We start from the raw sequence: 17930 nt of genomic DNA on the forward strand, positions 1-17930 counted from the left end.
GTATGTCTCGAGATCTATATAAACGGGTCTCGTTTCTTGGTCGTTGACTAGCTCGTGGGTGACGTGCCGCTAAAAGCTGATGCCGCGTGCCAAGTTCGTGACTAGACTTGCGCCATCTGCCAGACCATGCCGCTTCTGGTGTCTGGAACGCGGATCCCGGGCCGGGTTGCCAGTTGTCAACGGAACAAGGGACAGACGTGAATGGTTAGTAGAGTTGACAAGTTGCATTGTCGGTTTGTGTGAATGAAACTATTGACTTACAGCTGTTGGATTGAGTATTGTTGAGAGTGACGCCTGTTGTTTCGTTGATTGAGGCCATAACCGAGGTTAATTCTGTGGAGTGACTGTTACACAGACGCGACACGAGTTCCGAGTGCCCAGGCACACACTGATGACTGTGTTCTTTGTCTGACCCTCTCTCATCGTTAGAGAAGAAATGTGTAAGTGAGCGATGACAATGTACACAAAACCGTTCTATCAAGATACAGAACACGCCATGCCCTTCCAGTGCCTCTTCCAGTACAATGGCGATGCCGATTATCCCAACCGTCGCTTCATCTCCATCAGAATATCCGACACTTGGCTCAAATTGTCAAAGGCATCCTGCGACAGATCCGCTGACCCTAGCACCTCCTCCAACACAGCTTCTGCGCGCTCCAAATCCCCTCTGTTCGCATACTTGTCCTCCCTCAGCTTGGCATTTTCCTTCTCGACCTGTTTGTACTGGCTCTTGAGTCGCATATGATTTCTCTCCAACTGAGTTTGACTGACACTCCCTGCCACGCTCCCAGATGCACTTCGTGATGATGTTGATGGTGCAGTGGTGGTTGCCGGGGTAGATGGACGGGGAGGCGTCCATGGATTCGACTGGTCGGATGATGCACCTGAGAATGAACCTAGGCCTGCTGATATTGTGATTTCGGGGATATTTCCTGAGTTTGATGGATCTGATACTTGGAACACGGGTACTGAAAAATGCTGAGATACGAAAGTCGACGTGGCCGCGTTGGCGTCGGTACCCAAGACCATTTGATCTGGAGGATTTGGACTGCAGAAGCGATGAGAGGGCGGCCGTCCAGACAAAAAGTAACTTACAAGACATCTGCAGGGACTGAGATATTCTGGTCAGGGACTGAATCAAGAATCGAGGCTGAAAAGTTCATTGCTGGAAGCATGATGGCAGGGGCTCGGTGAACATAGTCTTGACTAACGATCAGTAACTCCACCACCCCCCAGTACGTGAACACTCACATGGCGAGTACTCCATCTTCAAAGATTCTAAGTCTCGATCCTGCATCCCCGGAATGAGCAGCTTAAAAATAAACCACCAACCGGCCAAATCAGACATGGGTGTCAGGAATCGCTCGGTAATGCTTTCGTGCGCCGCGCTCATCAGACGCTCAAAATCTGGTAGCAGTATTATGGGACACGCTGCGAGTGACTCGTGTGTGCGTGCTTTGGTGTCGCTTTCAAAGGCTTTCAAGCAGCGGTTGCAGCGACGGGAACGCTTGTGACGACGACCAAGATGTTGCCTGTGCCATGTCAGTATATCATCTAAAATGGGACCATGAAGGAATACTTGAGCCGAGAGATATCCTCGCATCCACCCAGCGGATTCTTGGGCCCCCTCTCTAGGCAGTTCAAGGCATCAGGTTCAAATACCCGATAAGGGCAGGCGAACCGAGGGCGAGACCCCATGACATATGCCGGATCATCACCCTTTCGCCTTTTTCTGCCTCTTCGTCCTCCATCTCCACCCTCTCCCACACCTTGACCACTGGGAGTCGAGATCCCAGCCCACGACGCTTGTTGTCCACTTGCGGGTGCTCCCACCCATCCCTTTCTAACACCTGTGCCGCTCCCTGCGCCTTGGTCTGCATCGCGTGCTTCCGACCCTTCGGAAGACGTTTCTGAATCGTCTGAGTCACTTTCGTCACCACCTGCAGCAGTAATTCTAGTCGAATTTTTCGAAAGGATCATCTTCACCTCTACCGTAGCCATACCGATCTGCTTGAACGATGGCTTCGGGGGCGGTGGCGTCTCGGGGAGCTTAGGAGACACTGAGGCAGAAACCTCAGGAACGGTATCCTTTAGCCTCGCTGAAGGGGATAGAACGACGTCGGGGATCTTTTCTTTCTTGGGGCCTACAGTTTTTGGGGAGGCAGAAACGGGCTGCTTGGGTGTGGTTGGGGAGACCAAGTGATGGTGCGGAGTCCTTGCTCTTCGAGGGCTAATGACCTGTGGGGACTCTGGAATAGAGCCCATGGGTGTTATGGGAGAAAGTACGTCTTGATGTGGAGTCTTTGTCCTCGGAGGGCTGACGACCTTGGGGGCTTCAGGGACGGGTGGTGGCGTTGTTAGGGAGAACAACTCTTGATGCGGTGTCTTTGCCCTCTGGGGGCGAGGCTTAGGGACTGAGCCCTCGATACCTACTCGAGGAAACAAGCCACCGTAAGGAAATTTCTCCTTTGGAGGTGGGCTTGACTTGGCCTGGGGCGGCTCTGGGTTGTTGTCAAGCTCAGCAGGCTTCTTCTGCCATATCCCCAGAGACGCCCCTGGATCAGCTTCAAAATCTCTCCAGGTGCTGTCCAGAAATCCTTGGCCAATCTTAACCATATGAGTTGCAACATGTGCGTCCAAGAAGTCGAAGTCGGCGTATCTTGAGTCGCAGAAATTGCACATGAGTAGCTTTTGGTGTGGGGGTTGAAGGAGTCGCATTTTTGGGATTTGTTGTCGCTTGTGTACCGCATCCATGTGAGTGACTAGATCCGAAAGAGAACGAAACGCTTTGATGCTTTTGCAAGATTTCCATGTGCATATGAAGGGGTGGAAAAAGTTCGACTCGAGAGGTCCCATGATGCCGAGGAATGGATGCTGCCATTCGAGTTTGTAGACCTGAGTTGCATAGTGATACGCGATGCGGTCCGTCAAGTAAGCGTTTGAGTCTCGAAGGTATGGATTCAAGGAAACGATCAGTTGTCGGATCTGACTGGTCGTTTGCAAGACCGAGTGAGCGTCTGAAAAGTATGCCCGGAAGAGAGGTCCCTCATCCGTACTTTTAGAGGGATTCTGGTTGTAGGGAACATCTGGAAGCTCGAAGACATTGTGTTCGAAGGGATTGTATTCGGCGCTGACATAGGTTGTGCCGCTCATCATTGAGTTGACCGACTCATAACGGCCCGGTGTAGGTGTGCTTTTGGACATCTGCTGAGCGCGTCAACGTTTATGTTTCATCGAAGAAAGGCTGAGGCATGAAACACTCACTGGTTCATCTAACCGATCAACCTGTTGAAATCCTTTCCAGACTTGTACATGGTCGGTGTCGAAGCCAACCGGCATTCCGAATGGGGTAGAGTGCATCGGAATCATCACATGTTGTCTGTTGGTCAGTGAATAAGTGTCCAGCCGGTGCCTAATGAAGCGAATCAGAATACTTACGGTTCGGATTTGCTTTTCGGCACACCCCCATACTTTTGTTTGAACCTGGAGAACGCGCTGCCTCGTGCCGTCGAGCTTGAGACCACGTAATCCTCGTCTCCGACCTTGGCAGCATCTTCAGGCCCTTTGCCGACCGAGCCCTCGTCCTCAGTGATGAGTCCGACCCACGAAGAACTGTGCGATATCACTTCATCGCCTGGCTGATCCGTCATGGCGGCTGCTCAACCAGCGACAGTGGTATGCGACCGGGAGGAATTGATTTCCCCATTCCCTTCCCCGCGGAATTGAGATAATCCAGAGCTGAAAACCAGGCTGCGGGATGGACGCTTCTGACAGGCTGATTCAGACTTGGTCGAGGATGCGCACAATTGTGTGCCAGAGGCGTCTTGGCGTCCTTCCGATTCGCCCAGCCTCGTCGCGCTGCATTTCTCCTCACACATCTGGGCGCTTGTTGATTGGGGGCCAAGGACTTGGCTCACCAGCGAGGCGGAATCTCGAGGCGGGAAGCGCCGCGCCTACTTTGTTGGCCCGTAGGAGGACTCAAAGGTGTGAAGTTGTTTCGAGATGGTTTACTGGACATACTTGTCAGTGAATCACAGTATTCCCTCCAAGAAGGCATGGGATAGGGAGCGTGCCTCTTCGTTGGGTGCACTTCATCTTTAGATATCCTCCACAACCATGTGCTGATCCATTTGTCTGCATACCTACATCACGTACATATGTGTATTTGGTGCACTGCATAATTATTTATGAAGGTCAACTGAATTATGCTCTTGGAAGAGCAGAGTTGTTCAAGTGTTTCAGCCAAGCCAGCCAATCAAATGTTAGATCCAAACACCTTGCGCGTCCAACACAATCGTGCGCTTACCCTACGGCCTCACATGTGCGGGTAGTTTTGAACTAACCTCACAAACATCACATTTGTTATCAAATAGCCTCAGTCCTCGAGGATAAAAGGGCTCGTTTTTCCATTCAATTTCCCTAGCTAAGATCGATAGATAATTGCGAAGATCAAATTTTATCAGTGGTGTGTTTCCCCCCTGACTGTGCCTATCAGAAACGAATTCCCACCAGGGTGTACCATCCCAATTACTTACCAACTTTTATTTGCCTCCTGTGCATCTCAAGCTGCCTGCTATCACTCAACCGGTTCCCGTCATTCTGACACCAAGTATTTTCCACAAAATCATGTCGTCTAACCCCACCTACATTCGTGGCTGGGAGACAATTAGCTGGGAGAATCAGAAGCCGTGAGTCTCTGCCTGATTGTAATAATCACGTATCGCTCGTTCTCATTTGGTATGTTCTTAGGCCAACTATGACTATGATTCAGACTCAAAGTGTCTCAAGCATGACGTGCGAGCCAGACACAGACAGCGCAGAATATCAACAAGATAGCAACGTAGGAAAATCACCCAAAAAGGAGGTTTCGGGTTTGAATGAAGACTTCTCTCCTTCACTCTTGGGCGTTGGAGGTCAATTCGAGTAGGAGAGCTTGCGACTGGGAGGCTCGGGCTTACAGAACCGCGTTTGGAACACGAGCAAATGTTGTTTCCCTGTTGGATTGTTTGTTAGTTATTCGTAGCGTAGCGATTTTTTCGGGCGCTTCTTATAGAAGGGTGCGCATATGAGGATAAATATCAACTCTGTGACAGATGCCCTGCGTTGCAGCCACGTTTCCGATCAAGTGACTCTCGATTCACGGCATGAATTTTCTTGTGGTATGCTTGTTTGTCGGCCTGGCCGAGGTTCCAGTATTCCTAGTCTCACATGAAATAATCTGGCAATTCTACTCGCGAACTCCCTGGGTAGGTAGGGTAGGTAAAGCGCACGCGACCATATCCTCCCAGCGTACTGCGTATGTCGTATTATATCCAACATTAGAGTTTACGCAATAAGTGGAGTACCACTACAAACCACCAATGGAACCCCTGAAATGGTGAGATGCTTCTCAATAGTTGCCCTGCAGTCTGATGGGGCCTTATGCAGTCAGCGGCGATGATACGACAGTGAGAATTGCCTTGTTTGGTAACATTCTGCGCAGCAGGACCAGAGAGCATGACTTATTAAGAGAGCTTCTTTTCTCTGCTATCGGTTTAATCTTCATTCATTTATCGCAAAACAGCAAGTGCCTCCTCAAGTAACCATGACCGTCTCGATAACTGAAATTTCTGTTAAGACAGACGGAATGGTAGGATCCGGCGATCCTTTGCCTGTCACCACTGAAGAGCTCACCCCTGCCTGGTTCTCCAAGGTGTTGGGGAAGCGGGTTAAGGGTGCATCGGTTGTTGAGACGATTCACGGAACTGCCTCCAAGATCCTCGTCCAGCTGACGTATGAGGATTCAGCTGATAGCCCAATAGCCGTCTGCGTGAAAGGTGGATTCAACCCGGCGATATTGGCCCTTCAGCCGTCTCTCTGTCAGATGTACCAGCTTGAGGCCGAATTCTACCATTACATAGGCCCAACCGTCCAGATGCGTCTGCCCGATACCTACTACTGCGCAATAGACGAGGCGCGCCAACAGGGAATCGTCGTGCTCGCAGATCTCAAGGCCGCAGGCTATACATTTGGCAACCCCCTTGAAGCTTGGCCACTTGAACGCGTCCGGGCGGGGGTAGAGCAGCTGGCTACTTTGCACGCCAGGACATGGGGCGGCGAGCCTAGAGATTTTCCATGGCTTAACAGGGAGTTCTCGATCCGCGACATTATGCGATCCTTGCTATCTGCTGAGTCTTGGGGGGCAAGGTTCGGAGGTGACTCCAGGCCCCCCGTGCCCGATGAGCTTGCAGATCGTGAGCGGATGGCCAAGGCCTTCGAGACACTTTGGAGCGACACCGACACCAAGATGAATTGTATCGTGCATGGGGACCCGCACATCGGCAACACCTTTATCACACCTACGGGCGAGCCGGGATTTCTTGACTGGCAATGTATTTACAGAGGATCGGCGATCCATGACGTGGCCTACTTCATTGCTGGCTCACTCTCCATCGACGACCGCAGGAAGAACGATGGGCAGCTTTTCCAGCACTATCTCGACACCCTTCACCAGAAAGGAGGGCCTAGGTTCAATAAGGAGGAACTCTGGGAGGAGTACCGGAAGCACACACTACACGGGTTCATTTGGAGTCTCGCCCTATCCGAGATGCAACCCCGGGAACTAGTCGACGCTATGGCGAAGAGATACTGTGCGGCTATCATAGACCTCAAGACCCTCGACCTGCTTGAGGGTCTTGAGTCCAACTAAAGGCTTGCTGGGCATGAATGCGTACTCCAAAGCATCAAAAAACATTCAAAGGCTCTGTAGGTTTGGAAAGTTTTCGAGCGTAAGTGAATTGACTATCATTACGCAATGTCGAGTTAAAGCCTGTACTTTCCCTCTTCCCTGACTCAAATGAAAGTTTTATTGGATGCAAAATACTAGATCTGGATCCCAACCCGTGGATCCTTTGTGTCAGGACGTCTTCCAATGCCTTGCCCAAAATATCTGCTCCTGGTCGCAAGTACCACAACCAGACCGGCCAGTCTCGCCCTCCTACCAGCATCACAGCCCATGAATGTGAATCTCATCAAAGCTAACATTGATATCAATATGAGTTCCCTCACTCATGCTCGGTATCGTTCAAGATCCACATTGTTCATCGCTTGCTCACTCCCCTAAGCGATTTTGAGGAAATGCCCGGTGTAGGTAATACAGCTTGAGAGAAATTGCAGCCTTAGAAGATCAGATATAAAGGCTCAAATTCTCATAGCTACATATAAATTGGTTGCTCGGTCTTCCGATGTTGTTCTTGCCTCAAGTTTCAACATCATGTCACCCAACACTCTACTTCAATCACCCATCACTTCCGAACCCCTCAAAACTTAAATATTTTATCAGTGATCACCGTGAAGCTCGTCTCCTTTATCCTCGATTTTGTCTGCTCATTTCCGTAGCCCTTGTTGTCCCTGGCATCGAGCCTCGGGTTGACATCCCCGGCGTTAGGTATGAGGTCCCAGGTCGGACCGAAAGGACTCAACCTCACTCCTCTCGGTCCTGCCATGGACCGAAGCTCAGACATCTCAGTCCCAGGTCATCTCACAACTATATAAAAGACCTATCATAGCTATCTTTTATACTAGAAACTTCAGCTCTCAATATGGCTAAGCTACACATAATACCCTCAAATACATCACCAGAGGTGACACTACTCGTGACACTACTCATTCAGTACGACACGCCTGACCCTCTGCCAACATAAACCTAGCACGGATGGCTTATCCCTCGAGAAGCAAACTTTCCCTAGCATTGTCCATAAGGATAGCTAATTTCTACCGGAAAATAACTTATCAAGAATCCCTTGAAGCACGTCAGTTATTCAGCTCGGCACGCGAAGCTAATCAGCGCCTGGTTTCGACCTCACCACTGGTGCCAAGGGGTCCCACATTGGTTATGGCTTGATCCAAAAGCGCAGGGAGGTTTTATGTCCGTATATCCGTTGTTCCTGGCGCCAAGAATCACTGAACTCCAAGCCATGGATGACGTGATGCTTGGTTACAGGGGCAAGGCTAGACGCATTGCATCCTTCAATGGTGGATCACGGCCCCAAGGTGGGATGAGAGGCGTACGTACAGGCTTTAGCTGACAAATTGGTTTTTAATACTGCCACTTACCAGTGACTATTGGTGATGGACATCCATCACGCCGGAGTTATCAGGCACGCCCTGCTATGCCCTGCTCCGTCTGTGCTTTACACAGGAACCCTAGGCATCGACGCAGAAACCTCCAATGTCGTCCCCCAAGAAACTTCGGGTCTCCCGTGTTGCCGTCATTGGGGCGGGCGCAAGTGGGCTGGCAGCTCTCAGGTGTGATTTCTTGGTCCTTATCCTAGACGTTTGGCATGTGGCTCCTCTGACCAAGACTTTCTAGGTATCTACTTGCTGAGAAGAAGTTCACCTACGTGCAGGCGTTTGAGCAAAGGGCCACGCCAGGTGGTGTTTGGAATTACACGTCTCTCGCCAAAGAAGACAACTTTCATGTTCCACGAGAACACCCAAGTTCCCACCCGGATGAAGCCATATCGGTCGAAGATGGCAAAAGGTTCGAGTTCATCACGCCGGTCTATGAACAACTTGAGACCAATATTCCAAATACACTGATGAACTTTACTGATGAGAAGTTTCCGGCTGGAACGCCTCTATTTCCGAGACATGAAACAGTTTTGCAGTATCTTAAGGGTTATGCAGAAGATGTCAAGTCGTATATTCAATTTCAAGCACAGGTGCTAGATGTTCAAAGACTAGCTGGAGCCTGGGAGATTAAGGTCCTTAACCTTCGGACTGACCAAGTCTCTCGAACCGAATTCGACGCTGTTGTGGTGGCGAGCGGTCATTTTAATGACCCATATGTCCCAAACATTCCCGGACTTGTTCAGTTCGACCAAGCCCATCCAGGGGCCCTGCTCCATTCCAAGTTCTACCGGCGGCCTGATAAATATGCTGGAAAGGTAAAGGAAGAGGGTTCTTTTTCCTTTTTGATGGAAAAGACTGAACATCTTGCTAATGCAAAGCCAGAAAGTCATCATCATTGGCAACTCGGCGTCAGGTATTGACCTGACAGCTCAGCTATCTCGAGTTGCCAAACTGCCCGTCATCATTTCGGAGAAAGAGAAGCAAGTTGGACTCGAGCCACCTTCAAACACTAATTCCACTGTCCATCTTCCCGAAATCACCCAGTTTCAGGCCAAGGGCCGAACTATTCACTTCGCCAATGGCAACATCGAAACTGAAGTTGATGCAGTCATTTTCTGCACGGGCTTCCACTACTCCTACCCCTTCCTTCAATCCCTTGAACCCGGCATTATCGACCCTAAAGGGGGATATGTCAAGCATCTTTGGGAGAACATGCTCTATACCGCAGATCCCACTTTGGCGTTCCTTAGTGTTCCGCAGAGGGGGATTCCGTTCCCCCTCATTGAGACCCAGAGTGCTGTCATAAGTCGAATCTGGTCTGGCCGACTTAGTCCCCCGTCAGAGGCTGAAATGGAGTCGTGGGTGAAGGAGGAGCATTTCCAAAAGGGGGAGGGGAAGCCAATTCACATAATAAACTTTCCCGAAGATGTCAAATATATGGAGCGCCTCTATGATCTCAGCGCAACTGCTGTAAGGGCTCTTGAGCTGGGGTTAGAGAATGGGGGAGATGGAAAACGGCCACCACGTTGGGACCCCCAGCAGGTCTGGATTAGGGGAAAGGTCGGCGAGATCAAGCAGGCGAGTCGTTTGGCTGGAGACCGCAGGTTCAACATCACGTCACATGAGGAGCTGGGCTTTTTTTACGAAGAACCAAACGAGAACGGAGAAAACGGTACCGCCTAAGCAAGCCATGGCCTTCGACTAGACATATCTTGGTACTTAATTAAACCGTGACAAAAAAGTCCAATAATATTAATAGCCTGTGATCCCGAATCTGTGGCATTTGGAGTTGCCGCAACCAGAGAGCTCTCCTTGCACTACGACCATGCCCAGTTCTCGTCGATAAAGCAGCTCTGTTCTTTTGCCCCCATAGATTCAGGTTTCTCTCAAGTGCTTGTTGGTATCCAGGAGAGGGTATGAGCCATTTGCCCCTTGAGATCACGGCGCTGGCTTGGACATTTTGGGTGGTGGGAGAAGGTAAGGGCGTAGCACAATGAGCAACTCATATTTTCCTAACTAATATCCCATAACAACGCCGCTTTACCCTCCCTGGTCATAGATGCAAGAAGTTACGGCTTCCCGTGACCGTTTTGTTCTCCCGATGAAAATCGACGGGTGATGGCCTCCTGAAATGTCTTCTCCACATCGTGCTCATGAAGCCAGGCCGCACCCTTTCTACCCTTCATCCTCTCCCTAAAATCTTGATCGCTCTCCTCTTTTCCAGCAGCTTTAAGTCCCTCATTGCGAGCAAACTGCTTCTGGCGATCCTGCAGCACAATATCCAGGACCCTGGCAGCATGCGGACGCCGAACCGACTCGTACAAGTCCAGCGCTAAGCCAATGTGGCTCCGTGGGATGGGCCTCGATATGGGAAGTGCCTGTGGGAAGACGGCTCGTAGTGCGAGATAGAGCGTGTAGGCATCGTCGATTGCCAGCGAGGCTCCGGCGCCAAAAGCGCCTCCGTGGGCGTGGGCTGCGTCGCCGATGAGCACTACTCGATCTGCAAAGGTCCAGGTATCTAGCTTGGGGCCGAATGCGTTGGTGTATCTTCGTAGAGTGCCGGGTGGTATTCGGTCGATGATTGCGGGGACAGGATGGTGATATCCCTGGGAGTATATGGTTATTAGGGGATTCACGGGACAGGGTTGGATGTTGAAGGTTTGAGGGTGATGGTAGGCACACCTTGAATGCGTCACGGACGTCATCAATGCTCGCAGGCGAGTTCCAGACGACATCCTCAAGTGGCTTCTTCAAGTCGTCGAGGTCCTTTGTGTTGGCATTGAAGTTGAAGGTAACCCCGTAGCCTTTTGTCCCTATCGATTCCTGTTAATCTTAATGATACAGTAAGCAATGCTATCCCCGAATTACCTAGCCTTGATGCGAAAAACCAGGATGTAGGGCTTTGCTAGATGTAAATTGCTAGTTCGTACCCGGAGCAACAGTTAACGGGGCCTCTGGAGTTACTCACCCACCGAGTCGAGTCCTGGTCCAGACCCTCAATGTCCTGGACCAACTCATAGGGGAACGTTGCTCGAAACATTGCGTCCCCCCAGCCCATAAGCTTATACTGGGGAACAAAAGTCTTCCGAACTTGCTGAGATTAAAGTCAACCTTGCCGTTCTCCAAACAACCACAGCTTTCTGTTTGCGTTGGGACTGAACATGTCACGTACCGACCGAATACCATCCGCGCCGATAACGAGGTCCACTGTCGTCGACGTCTTGTCCTTAAAGAAAACCGTGGCATCATCCTCGCTCACTTGCACCCCAGTCACATCCTTACCTGGATGTAGAATATCCGTGGGCAGCTTGTTCAACAGCTCTTTCTGCAACAGGGCCCGGTGCATGCGGGCAAAGTGATGGCGTTGATCGGGTACTCGCTCGTAGGCATTGTTGGACACGACATCCCCTGCCTTCCAGTGCCTAGTAGGGTAAGAGATGTGTGTAAGCCGCCTAATAATATATGGTGGCCGGTTTGAAGATGAAAAAAAGGTATGAGTGTTGGCTTACTTGGTAAACGTGGGTGTTCCGGTTGGGTTACGCCATCCAAGCTCGTCCTCCAAGACGCCCTGGACGCCCAACTTCTCCAGAATCCGGAGCCCATTAGGGGCTAGACCTATGAGTGCACCGACCTCTTGGAACTCACTGGCCCGTTCGTAGACTTGGACCTGAATACCGGGGTGTTGGCGAAGGGCAATCGCAGCCGCAAGGCCGCCGATCCCACCACCGACGATGGCGATCGTGAGAGTCATGATGCAAGAATCGCCGTATCAACAGTAGCCGAGTCAGCTTAGACAAGCGAGTCTCATCATCGACACCTGCTTCCTGGCTATCATACGGCGGTGGTAAGCCCATATAGTTTGCCGCAATCGGAGAGCTTCCGCGGCTTCTATTGCGTGATTTAAGCCCAGAATGAGTGCAGCTGTAGGAATGCTATCAGCAAAAGTAATTCATGGCGTACAGTGGATTGGATTCCATCCCACCGGCGAAGGAGCGATGGTCAGACCATAACTTCCAAGATGTATGCGCAAGGATTAATGACGTTGTTCTCAGCCTGTGGTATATGGCTTGCGGATGTGGCCACGACAATCGGACGACTCGCTTGCGTCTCATATCTGCGCTGCCACCACGGCGCTTAAACGTATATCCGGAGATCTAGAGACAAATTCTGAGTGTCTATCTAGATGATTGATGCGAACGGATGGGTCGATGATACCATAGCAAGGATACTAACGGCCAGGAGCCAACGATTGTCGAAACGGATGAAAGGACACAACATCAAGTCCGATAAAGGAGGTATATAAGTTTCAGAGTGCCTTCTATCCATAATGGTGTATACAGCCCCAGTGACAGGATCGTTTGTTACGTATCGGTGATCACCAACATGACAATCAAGGAGGAAAAGAAGCCTGACTTGGGCGAGAAGACCGGCTCCGTGGTTGAGAATCAAGCCGTCTCGGAACCTGTCATGCCCGAGAAGATTCCGTTCTTTCGAGGGACAACCTTCCAGGCTCTCATCGTGGCCTTTTTGTTTTTCAGCGGTCCTGGAATGATCAGCGCACTCGGTACGTTTTTAATACTGGACTTTAAATATCATTTACGCCCTCAGCATCATCCCTTCCTCCAGTTCGCATTCGACCTAACTCGGGCGTAGGTGCTGTTGGAGCCGGTGGCCTGAAGGACCCCTTACTTGTCAACATCACGAGCGGTATGCAATATGGCATGAATTGCGTCTTTGCGTTCTTTGCTGGTGTTGCCATCAACATTCTTGGAGTGAGAGGTGCTCTCTGCTTTGGGTTGCTGTGCTTTCCAATTCGCGGAGCATCTTTGTATTGCGCCAATAAGTTCAAGACGGTTTGGTTCATGTATTTCGCCAGTGCAATTGGCGGTCTTACTTCATCCATTCTTTGGTAAGTTTAAATATCATCCTCCCCTTATTACTGCCATCTCTGTCCATGTTTAGAGGAGTCTGGGGCCAATTAAATTTCACAGGGTCGTCCAAGGCGCCATCATCCTTTCTTACCCAGAGCCTTGGAAGAAGGGATTCTTCAGTAAGTGGCAGCAACTTCTTCACTCCTAATAGCAAAGCCTAACATAAATCAAGTTTCTAGCTGGTACAACTCTCTCTCTTTGGGAACCTTGCTAGGCGGTATCATCGCTATCGCGTTCAACACCAAGAGAAACAAGGCCGGATCAATTTCTCCAAGTAATAAGAGCTCAATCGATCCCGTGAAGCAAAGCTAATTGGTATTTTCAGTCACATATATCCCCCTGTTTTCTCTCTCGTCTGCTGCCCCCATCCTCGCATGGCTGTTGTCGCCACCTGAAAAGGTCATCCGAGCCGATGGCCAACCCGTCAAGATGAACAGACAGCGAGGGCCATGGGAAGAAGCAAAACAGACCCTTTCGAGTGTGAAAAGAAGAGAGGTGAGAACCCCACTACCCTATTCAGAGCAGCCCATAATAAGAAAAGTAGATTGTCCTTCTTCTGCCCATGTTTATCTACTCACAGTGGTATCTTTCCTACCATGGCAACTTCAACGCCGTCTATCACTCTGTTCGCGGCAGAGCGCTGGGAGGTCTTTTGCATTCCATCACCGGGATCCTTGGAAATATCACCTTCTGGTACATGACTGACCGAAGCGGATGGACACGGAGACAGGTAGCGCGCCGGGGGTATTACATCATCTTCAGTCTGTACACCAGCAGCTGGATCTACAACATCGTTGTACAGAAACTCTACACAGACTGGAAACCTGTCGGGCTGGACTGGGTTGAGGGTGATTACTGGCTGAGTATCGTCCTATACATATACTGGCAGTACGTCTCACTACGCCATTTTGTCGTCGTTCCTGGCAAGCTGACATCTGGACAGATATGCCAATGACATGTATCAGTGCTACGTTTACTTTCTCATCGGTACTCTCTCTACGGAGGTTGAAGAGCTGGCGCGATACACGGGTATTTTGAAGACAGTCAACACTGCCGGTGCAGCTTTTGGATACGCGGTCCAGGTCAAGTGGTCCATGTTGGGAGGAGCATCTCTGCTGTACGAAAAGGAGAATCAAAGATATGTGAAAAGTTAACTAACAATGATCTAGGACTGGCCTCTGGTTTGCGCAAATAATTCCGACCTGGTTGGTTGTGAGGGAGGTTTCTGATGAGGAACCGGGCAACGAGCCCAAGTCGACCGTCTCTGGCTCTGAGGCTCTGGCTTGAAATAATCAAGGTACACCTTTGAAGCTGGACTAGAAACGCCAGTGTCGATTGTTCAGTTCCTTGATCTGTGTTAACATATACTGTATTGAGGGTTGAAAAGATGCGCTTGACAAAGACAATTAAAGGCCCCTTGACTTTGATGGGTCATAAACAACTTTCAACGTGTCTGGAAACTGATTAGAAGTGGTAGGGAAGAGAAGGATAGTAATAATCCCAGCCATCAAGCGCTCACTGGGGGCATGGAAGAGTGAGTGTGAAATAGTCTATCTATGTATTGGATTATTGCTGTTTTTAGTCCCATCTTACTCTGGAAGTTAAGGCCAAGCCTCCTGTGCAAGTGCTGGGAGTCAGCTGAGATGAGCTCAGCAGGCAAAGCAGACTCGTAGTTCTCCTACTTCTCATCATATGTCTTTGTCTCTCTGGTGATAGAGACCTCATTGTGGTCCAAGGTCTCTGAATTTTGCATTCAGGGCGCCATTTTGTGGGAGGAATAGGGAACGGTTTTCTAGTCTACCCTAGGTAGCTAGAGCATATCTCAGGTGTAGATAAAGCTATCCAGTGGTGATAGAGTTTCCATTTTGAGGGGATGCCTGGTGGGACGGTTAGGAAGTACGAGCCCTCGACCGAGTGGTGCCCATTACCACAGCCGTTCTCAGACCATGCTATCATCAGATAGTAATCGCCAGTGCTTATTTTCTTTCAACGCGTAGTATGATATCTGGTACCCTGGACAGCTCGAGAAGCAATGTAAAGGTGCCTACTGTTGCAGAATAGCCGCTGGCTGGGAACCTTCATGAGGCTTAACGACGTTGTACTAATTTTGAACCCTATTCATTTTTTATCAAGTCAAAGTTTTACACAGGGTAGCTAGCTATATATTGCTCATTATTCATATCTTTTGCTGCCACTCACCAGATCAAGCTGGGTGGACATGTTCCAACAGCGCTAAGTAAGATGTGACTGTCATCCGTGTGCGAAGAACCCCTGGATTGTATTGTCACATGCAAAATGACAGTCTCTCTCCTATAAGCTATAGAACCTTATGTACTGCTGTTGTCATCATCAGTGAAGGCAGGTTGGCTCAGGAGCCAAGGCCAGCTGGGTCTGGGGTAACATAGAGAAGCACATCTATCAATGGTTATGAGCCCATAAAGGGGTGATTACTGGATGCCAATTGTTTCATACACCAAGTTGACAGACAAGACCTGTGATTACATGGTATGCAAGGCCCAAATGGTAGGAATCGTGCTGGCACATCGGAATGACGCAGGAATTCACGTTGATACTAAGAACACCACTTTATTGTCAACTTGATCTACAGTGACATCGCTCGCCACAAGGATCTTTATAAGATAGCGATTACAAAGATACAGTCATAGTATCAGCCCTCTAACAGGCCATGATTGTCAAAGCATCCCGCGACGCCTTCACCAAGGAAGTTCCTGGCCCTTGTACGTGACAAACTTGCCCGAGTACTTCTCTCTAGTAGCCTCATCAATGATCTGAAGCATTCCCTCAACAGACCCCTCGATGGTCTCAGGGGAGAACCAGGAAAGCCCCAGTCCCTGGCACACAACTCTCCCATACGCGTCTGAACCCAGCCCGGATGAAGTGCAACAGCCACAAGCCCCTGGTTCTGCATGTGCAGAGCACGAGTGAGCCAGTTGAGTGCAGCTTTGCTCGGACCATAGGCACCGCCAGGACCTTCCTGGATAGTGATACAACCGACAGAAGAAGTGACGTTAATCACTTTGGGAGCCGTTGACTTCTGCAGTAGAGGCCAAAGCCCCTGAAAGACCGTGAGAGGTCCAATGGTGTTTGTCTCGAAAGCGGCTCGAAGGTTGTCTGCAGGGGTTTCGGCCGCGAGGGTCATGGGCGGGGAGAAGGCAGCGTTGTTGATCAAAACGTCGACATGATCAACGGTGAAGGCATCGCGGATCTGCTCAGGGGCGAGAGCAGTGGAGAAATCGAGCCTGACAATGATGAGGGAGCTATCTTCGCCCTTGGTGACGGAGTCAGTGTCCGATTTGAGGCTTGTAGCAGCATCGTCATTGCGGACACTGGCGACGACGGTGATGGAGGGGCGGGAGAGGAGGGTTTTGACGAGGCCGAGACCAATGCCTCTGTTGGCGCCGGTGACGACGTAGACGGTGTTGTTGTTCTCAGCAGTCATGGTGAAGGATGATTTAGAGGAGAAGCAGTAGACAGACGATGAAGATAAGGGAAACAGACAGTGTAGATGAAGGATCTGGGTGCTGCTCAAGGGGAAGGGTACGCGCTGCGGCTTATAAGTGACGAGCGGGAGGCGGACCAACAGCCTTACACGCGATCGAGGGCATTGTGCCCTGGAATATCAATTTTCCGGCTTGGATGCCTGACATGAGGGGACGCGGCTCCGAGAAAGGAGGGGGTGATATCAGGCATTTGACGGGTCTTTGAGGGGAATATCACTCTATGATAAACTTTAGAAGCATTATTAGAACTGAATTATGGCTGCTTATGTTTTCTGGAAAGGATTTGCTTGCGGACAACGTCTGCCCTCGCCTCCGCGCTGTCTTGGCACGAGGGCCTCATGACCCCCGCACACAAAATCCCCCTTTTGCCTCAATAACCCTTGTAAATGGCCGGATAGATATGAAAGAATGGATTTCGGAGACTTTTACGTTTGCTTATTCAGCGTCGTGATCCTGCTGACACGCCTCATCGATCAATCTTCCCCTGATCCTCCAGCCTCCACAAACCAACTTCCAGGTCCTGTTCCGCTACCCTACTTGATGATATGATGGCTGGAATATCGTGCTGGAGCGGAGATATATGTGTGGAATATTGAATAAGTTTGAACATAAACACCTACCGTTAATCGCCCTTATTGTCCTGGCGTACTGTTCCTAAGTCTTCAGGGGCCCGGTCTTGGGATGGACAAGAAGCCGCTCAACACTGTCTCCTGGCCGATATTAGAAGCATGTGGAATAAATGGAGAAAGTTTGTTGTTAAATAAATGGCAAGACTCACACCATAAACCCCTCAGCGTCTGTTACTACTACTGGCACGCCATTTAAGCAAGAGGGGAAGTGGCCGCACTGACAGCGTGTTGAACGACTTCTTTTATGGCAGAAATACGGCCAAATTGGTAAGGCATGCAATAACCAATAGGCCATGAGCCCCGTGATTCTCTGTCGTCCATGGCGCCTGAGTCGAAACATTTATGTGTGCCGGGGTGGGAGTTTGTCGTGGGAGATATCCCGCTTTCGACCACACTATCACCCTTGCTTCATTTCTTGCTCCATTATGAGTAGGATAACAATTGTTAGTCGCCCTTGAAACAAATGAGTGCATGCCGGACCTCCTTTTGAGGTAGGTGGCGACGCTTGAACTCCGCTTTAGATTATTGCGCGTCTTAAGCCCGTCCATTAGGCCAAACTATTCATGCCAGTCCTGCAAGCGTAGCTGCTTGTGGACGTACTCTTACAGCCATACTGATGCCGTTATGATGTTTCAACGTTTTTTTTTTATTCCATAGCAGCAATGAATGAGGTAGCCCCATTTGAGTGTGGGTGTGAAGACGACCCTCAATGTTAGCCGGAACAAGTACTTCTAACG

General features: G+C 50.1%; 6 protein-coding genes across 6 annotated transcripts; 3 read left to right on the forward strand and 3 right to left on the reverse strand.

The window, feature by feature from the left end:
* Nucleotides 1-537: 537 nt before the first annotated feature.
* On the reverse strand, nt 538-3650 carry MRS44_015215 (uncharacterized protein; the record flags this gene model as incomplete). Its single annotated transcript, XM_046277582.2, has 6 exons — nt 538-1048; nt 1096-1201; nt 1252-1532; nt 1580-3204; nt 3265-3379; nt 3439-3650. 6 exons carry the CDS (start codon nt 3648-3650, stop codon nt 538-540), a joined length of 2850 nt encoding a protein of 949 aa, XP_046126147.2.
* A 1934-nt stretch (nt 3651-5584) lies between these two features.
* On the forward strand, nt 5585-6688 carry MRS44_015216 (uncharacterized protein; the record flags this gene model as incomplete). Its single annotated transcript, XM_046279003.2, has 1 exon — nt 5585-6688. One exon carries the CDS (start codon nt 5585-5587, stop codon nt 6686-6688), a length of 1104 nt encoding a protein of 367 aa, XP_046126148.2.
* A 1521-nt stretch (nt 6689-8209) lies between these two features.
* On the forward strand, nt 8210-9795 carry MRS44_015217 (uncharacterized protein; the record flags this gene model as incomplete). Its single annotated transcript, XM_046271582.2, has 3 exons — nt 8210-8286; nt 8351-8927; nt 8995-9795. 3 exons carry the CDS (start codon nt 8210-8212, stop codon nt 9793-9795), a joined length of 1455 nt encoding a protein of 484 aa, XP_046126149.2.
* Nucleotides 9796-10181: 386 nt separating this feature from the next.
* Nucleotides 10182-11863, reverse strand: MRS44_015218 (uncharacterized protein; the record flags this gene model as incomplete). The annotated part of the gene is made up of 6 exons (XM_065619117.1): nt 10182-10718; nt 10795-10925; nt 10981-11017; nt 11081-11179; nt 11285-11534; nt 11622-11863. The coding sequence occupies 6 exons, from the start codon at nt 11861-11863 to the stop codon at nt 10182-10184; spliced, it is 1296 nt and encodes a 431-aa protein (XP_065475189.1).
* A 632-nt stretch (nt 11864-12495) lies between these two features.
* MRS44_015219 (uncharacterized protein) lies at nt 12496-14330 on the forward strand (the record flags this gene model as incomplete). The annotated part of the gene is made up of 8 exons (XM_065619118.1): nt 12496-12676; nt 12721-13021; nt 13104-13162; nt 13216-13317; nt 13369-13538; nt 13588-13931; nt 13987-14160; nt 14213-14330. The coding sequence occupies 8 exons, from the start codon at nt 12496-12498 to the stop codon at nt 14328-14330; spliced, it is 1449 nt and encodes a 482-aa protein (XP_065475190.1).
* A 1427-nt stretch (nt 14331-15757) lies between these two features.
* Nucleotides 15758-16503, reverse strand: MRS44_015220 (uncharacterized protein; the record flags this gene model as incomplete). Its single annotated transcript, XM_065619119.1, has 2 exons — nt 15758-15966; nt 16017-16503. 2 exons carry the CDS (start codon nt 16501-16503, stop codon nt 15758-15760), a joined length of 696 nt encoding a protein of 231 aa, XP_065475191.1.
* Between the last annotated feature and the right edge of the window lie 1427 nt (nt 16504-17930).

The sequence above is a fragment of the Fusarium solani genome, assembly GCF_023522795.1.
Source record: "Fusarium solani strain SB1 chromosome Unknown bctg00000011, whole genome shotgun sequence".
Lineage (NCBI taxonomy): Eukaryota > Fungi > Ascomycota > Sordariomycetes > Hypocreales > Nectriaceae > Fusarium > Fusarium solani.